Here is a 6,166-nt window from a genome sequence, read left to right as displayed (position 1 = left end):
TTAAAAAAACTTTTTGGAAGCAGCAACAACAGAAGAAACGCCCAGTTTGGGTCCCCTTGAAACTGCCTATAGACAGGGAATGTCGCGCAAGTGTCGTCTCAGTTTTCTCCGATTCCGCGAAGAGAAGTATGTCTGACCACATCAGTTTGGTCTTGCAAAATTAAAATAATAAAATAAAACTATTATGTTTGACCAATTTCCATTTTGAGATTTTTTTTAAACCAGTAGAAATAAACTTAAAGTAATAGTCAGTCATATTTTGAGTCTGGTTTAAAAGAAAAAAAAAAGAAGAGAATATTGTACTCATAAACAGTGTTGGGGTCATTACTGAAAGTAATGTAGTTATACCATCCTGAGAACCAAGGAAAATAATCTTCCCATTGAACTGTATTTTATGATTCCCTCCCTCTTTGAAGGTAATAGAGGCCACCTAAACAGGAGATATCAATGGTAAGCCCAGGATATCCTCCATTTAGTACATCAGGGCTAAGTGTAGTAGCTTAAATAAGTCAAAACATAGAGATCAAAAACAAATGTCGATTACAGAGAACATAAACGAATAGGCTGGTTCTCAGGAGGATAAATTACTTGTTAATTTTCTTACCTTACCATATGTACCTCATATAATGACTCTTGTCCTTTTGTGCAATAAAAATAAAAGTAATATTCATAGCTCCACTCCTAAAAAGTTATAGACCACTCAAGCATTTTCCCCTTCTCACACACAAACTGAAATCAACTGATTGTAGGGCAACTGCGCTTAATAGCTATGCTAAACTATGCTAAACAGCCGGCTGACAGCAAGAAACTCTAGGGTGACTTTGGCATTAGTCACTTTGCTAGATGAGTGGGGAGTTGGACACCCCTGAGTTAGGGTTTCTGAGGTGACTTGGAGATAAAACATAACATACTGCAAAATATTTAATTGGCATATATTTTTTATTATCTTTATTACTAAATGTTGATGTTATTCAATGTTAAAATATAGTGTGTACAATTTTTTTTTACACAAACAGTAGAAACACACCAGCCACCCATGGCTGTTCTGGGGTACCGTCTGGATTTAACGTTGTCTGATCTCTCTCGGCTGACTAAAACATGTTTGTCCTACAGTGACCACCACAGCTTGGATTATGTATGTGAATTGGTAGTGGAAAGACAACAGAATTCAGTTGACTGCAGTCTACTGACATCTAGTGGTGAGATTTTACACACTCTACCTTTAAAACACATACTTGTATGGCGTTATTTTTGTGCCACTATTCTGAGCGCACGTAAAAAAAAGTTTGCAGGTGCAAGTGTTGTTTTTTGAGGAGAAATTTATTTTGAGCGAAGAAAAACTGAATTTGAGTGAACAGAATTCATTGTTGCGTGCAGATAATGTATTTCAGTGTTTGCTATTATTCACACACACACACAATAGCAGCCCCTCTCGATCAGTTTTTGCATTTGCACTTGCTCGCAATGTGTTGCTTGCGCTCTCAACATTTCTGCCTGTGCGTGCTCAACTCTTTCTCTACACCATTATATTTGTGCCACAAAACCAGCCAATCACAGACTTGGATGCAAAAAAAATCAGATTGGCTGTTTTGGTCTCCAACCAGCTCGAAATGACGAAATGCAATATCCCAGAATCCATTTCGTCCAAAACTCAAACGAGGCAGTTGCGGAGAAACACGGTGTGGAGGAGTTTGAAATATTACTCTGTCTGGGTCACAAAATAAACTTTTAAGATATTTTCATGCCAGAATGTTTCTGTGTAAACTTCAAATATCTGCTCGATTTATCAAGACGTCACATATTTGCATAAGTGCTCTAATGTTTTCGGAGATGCCTGTTACCCACCAGCTGACCGGGTGGGCACTCAGGTTAAACATAATATATAAGGCTGAACTGACAAAAAAATCACAGACTACACTTCAAGGTATTATAGGAAAACCATAAAGCCTTTGAACTAAAACAAACACTGTTGTCACAGTGACGTACACTGTCTTGTTGGTATATATGTATGATTTGTATCACCTTAATGTTTTCCTTTCACCACCTATCAAAACCGATATCATAAGCAGCATTTATAGCTGTGGCTCCAGCAAACATCAGCTGATACTAGAAAGTAATATTAAAAAACAGCTGATCAAGCTGCTGTTGTTTAGCGCATCCGCTGGTTTCCTCTTTCTGGCGTAAAGTGGGCGATAAACAAACAAGAGAGACGATCAGCTGATCATTGATCAGTTTCATGATTGAAGTACCAACAGGAGAGAGAGGGAGGGAGAATGAGGGGAGAAGAGGCAGCTGTGCAACGTAAAGACAGAATAACTCCAGCTTTGTATCGTTTTTTTTCATCGTTGCTGAAGTTCGGGACAAATCGCGTTCCTTTTCCCCTCAATACGGATGTATTGTAATTGTTCCAGCCGAGAGTTGATCATGACCAATTGGCTAATCCACCACCTTTCATTGTTTATACCATTACAAAAACAAACAAACATAAACATGAAAAATCACCATCGGCCCACCGGGCAAATGCCCGGTATGCCCACTGGCCAGTCCAGCTATGCGGTCAGCTGGTGGGTAACAGGCATCTCCGAAAACATTAGAGCACTTGTGCAAATATGTGATGTCTTGATAAACCGAGCAGATATTTGAAGTTTACACAGAAACATTCTGGCATGAAAATATCTTAAAAATTTATTTTGTGACCCAGACAGAGTAATATTTCAAACTCCTCCACACCGTGTTTCTCCGCAACTGCCTCGTTTGAGTTTTGGACGAAATGGATTCTGGGATATTGCATTTCATCATTTCGAGCTGATTGGAGACCAAAACAGCCAATCAGATTTTTTTTGCATCCAAGTCTGTGATTGGCTGGTTTTGTGGCACAAATATAACAGTGTAGAGAAAGAGTTGAGCGTGCACGGGCAGAAATGTTGAGAGCGCAAGCAAAACATTGCGAGCAAGTGCAAATGCAAAAACTGAGCGAGAGGGGCTGCTATTGTGCGTGTGTGAATAATAGCAAACACTGAAATACATTATCTGCACGCAGCAATGAATTCTGTTCACTCAAATTCAGTTTTTCTTTGCTCAAAATAAATTTCTCCTCAAAATGTAACACTTGCGCCTGCAAACTTTTTTTTACGTGCGCTCAGAATAGTGGCACAAAAATAACGCCATATACTTGGGCAAGGGATGTCAAAAACCCATTGTATTTCAAGACCCACATAAACACTTTAAACTTTAAATTAGTTTAAATTGTTATGTTTGTATTTCAATACATATTTTGTGCATTTTTAATCTTGCAGTGAAATATCCCTACTGTATTTAAAAAATAACATAAAAACTACGTAGCTCTGCAGAGTGATACTTTTCTGTTAGCATAAAAAAAAAATCATTTTAGGAATGCATATGTTGTCCTTTTTTCCAATGATGGCATAATAAAATAGCCACTAAGACTTCCTTGTTTCTTGCCACCCATGTAAAACTGGCATTGTTCTTTCAATTGCAGGAAAACAAGTTAAGGAAATGAACACTTAAAAGTTTGAACTCATGGCTTCAGTCATATTTGTTGTGCTCAACTGCACTCCCCAGGGGATCATCAACAAGAAGTGAATCGTTTGCATAGTTTTACATGCCCATTATCTGTATAAATTTTAAAAAACAAACAAAAAGAAACAAAAACAAAGTGTAAGTGTGAACCGAAAACAGCATCCTACACATACAAGAAAAAAGTTGATATTCCCAATTGTATCAATAGTTTATTACATACCATCTCATAAAAACATTTTCAACTTTTTCCACATATAAACACCGCAAATTGGTACATTTACAAATCTTCAACCATCCAAATTCATACAAAAAAGGAACACTGTGATAGAGCAATACACAAGACGGTCTATTATTACAAGGACGGCATGTACTGTGTGTATGTATGCATGTATAAACCTCGGCATGTAAGAATCTCTGTGCATGTGCGTTTGGCTATAAAGTCCAGATATTGTGATCAAATATTTACTTTGATCAAATGTGGATTAAAACCAGTGGAGACACATATACAAGTTAAACATTTTGGATGTCAACCTGATTTAGGCACTGGTGACAGGCTGATTAGGAATGAGGTAACCTGATCAGCCGTTGGGTAATACTGACACCACAGTAATTTACCAGTGTGTGACTTCTCAGAATAAAATGTTATCTACATTAAGGACCTTTTCCATCGCTGTATTACAGTTAAAAGTTAAGTTTTAACCACAGAACAAGAAATTTTACTAGATATTCCTAACTCACCCTAAATCAATTCGTGTTTACTGTATGACACAAACCACAAAGACACCCCTTATTTTTAGTTTTTCTTTTTTCCTTTTTTTTGTCGCCATGATGCTAGTTTCAAAAAAAGTGAGTCAAAAATGGTCATGCACACACTCACACAGGCGCGCACACACTCACACATACGCACATGCAAATAAATTAACATGGAAAAAAGTAAACAATTTCCAAATGACAAAAAAGAAAAAGAAAAGAAAAGAAAAGCAAACCCAAAACATCTTTTTGGTTGGGTTTTAAAATGTGTGGCTAAATGCAAAAAATACATAAGATAGCAGCTTAAATCATGGTACATTCACATGAGTTGTTTACTACTACTAAACTTAGTGGCATAAACAAGGTAAAAGTATTCATGGTACACATGTTCCAGACTGATCGTGCAGAGTGGAGACCAAGGCTAAACTGAAAATTGATGTGCAATTTCGGAAACCACAATGTGACTGAGAAACTGTGCAATCAAAGAAAAGAAATCTCGTGTCCTTCTTGTGAATTAGCAGTTTGCACGTCGTGGATTCACATCACAGCGGTCGGCTTCTCCTTCACTGGGCTTTTCTTTGACGTAAGAATCCCGCTGTTGTTGAATCGAGGCTGTCTGCTTCGGTTACAGCGGTGGTTCACGGAGGACGTATTAAGATGCAACGAGCTCCGATTTTTTATTTCAGTGTGGCTTCTTTACTGTCACCTCACTTTGGGCTGGGAACATGCGGAGAAGTCCCAGATGCCGGGGACTGAGGGGAGCTCTGGTAGGTCCGCAACAGCACTTTGTGCTTGGTGGCTTCCTCTGTGCGACGGCTTTGTTGTTCCACCAGGAACTCTTTAAGTCGGCTGGAGGTGAAGGTGAGAGTCTGTCTCCTGAGCTTCATCAGGTAGGAGTCCTGCAGCCAGGCAAGTGTGAAGCAATCTTTTGTAGTCGGGCGGGCCCTAAAAAACATATTAGGTAGCATTTGATATTGTTCTTGTTTTAAAAAAAACTTATAGTCAACTTTTTTTAACGATAATCACCATGGGTAACTGCTCAACATCTTCTTGAGAAATGCAGAGGCACTTTGAGACACATTTGGGTACAGTTTCGTTGGGTCAAACTTGGCCATCAGGATTTTGGATTCAACATGCTGAGGGTCCTTATCTTCAAAGGGGAGGTGACCACTAAGCCTGGTTGAAGAGACACGGAAAAAATAAACAGTCAGGTTGCTTATTCCAAAATGTAAATATGCAAAACATCGTATTGGTTTGACTGAATTTAAATACAAGTCATCCTATTCACTCTGGCGTTAAGGGTAAAGGTCATTAGTGGCACGAAGTAAAAACAAAACTTACATAATGTAGGTGACAATGCCAACAGTCCAAATATCTGCAGGAGGACCAACCACTTCGCCTTTCACCATCTCAGGAGCTTGGATCACATTTATCAGAGGATGAAAATTTAGAAAAGATTTTTTTTCAGATTTAATAGAAAATCCTTCCATCGAAAATATTAAGTATGTAGAGCCTGCATCTCTTAATCCTTACCCATGTACTCCAGCGTTCCTGGTCCTGATTCCTGCTGCTTGAGGCTGAGGGGGTTGAAGGTCTGCGCGCTCCCCAAGTCCACAATCTTGATGGCGTTGAGGTTGGTCACCATGATGTTGTCAGGCTTGAGGTCCAGATGGAGGATGCGGCGGTTGTGGAGGTACTCGACCCCCTGGACAATCTGGACCAGGTATCCCACCACATCGTCTTCAGAGTAACGAAACCTTTTTGTCAGTGAAAGAGGAGGTTCACATGCGATTATAGGACACAGACAGGGAGAGTTCAAGCAGCATATCCTGAATAAATTAATGCTAATTTAAATTTAAAGTGTTGAGAGATTGAT

The 6,166-nt window shown here is 39.0% G+C and overlaps 1 protein-coding gene across 1 annotated transcript in view; it reads right to left on the bottom strand.

The window, feature by feature from the left end:
- Positions 1-3,735: 3,735 nt before the first annotated feature.
- Positions 3,736-6,166, bottom strand: part of LOC146491718 (striated muscle preferentially expressed protein kinase-like) — a 59,269-nt gene continuing 56,838 nt past the window's right edge. Inside the window, 4 exon segments of the mRNA XM_085151802.1 lie at positions 3,736-5,235; positions 5,317-5,466; positions 5,632-5,707; positions 5,824-6,047. Coding sequence (XP_085007928.1) covers positions 4,998-5,235; positions 5,317-5,466; positions 5,632-5,707; positions 5,824-6,047 — 688 coding nt within the window. The 3' untranslated portion in view covers positions 3,736-4,997.

This window comes from Neolamprologus multifasciatus, chromosome 23 (genome assembly GCF_963576455.1).
Source record: "Neolamprologus multifasciatus chromosome 23, fNeoMul1.2, whole genome shotgun sequence".
NCBI lineage: Eukaryota > Metazoa > Chordata > Actinopteri > Cichliformes > Cichlidae > Neolamprologus > Neolamprologus multifasciatus.
This window is presented reverse-complemented; position numbering and strand designations above follow the sequence as displayed.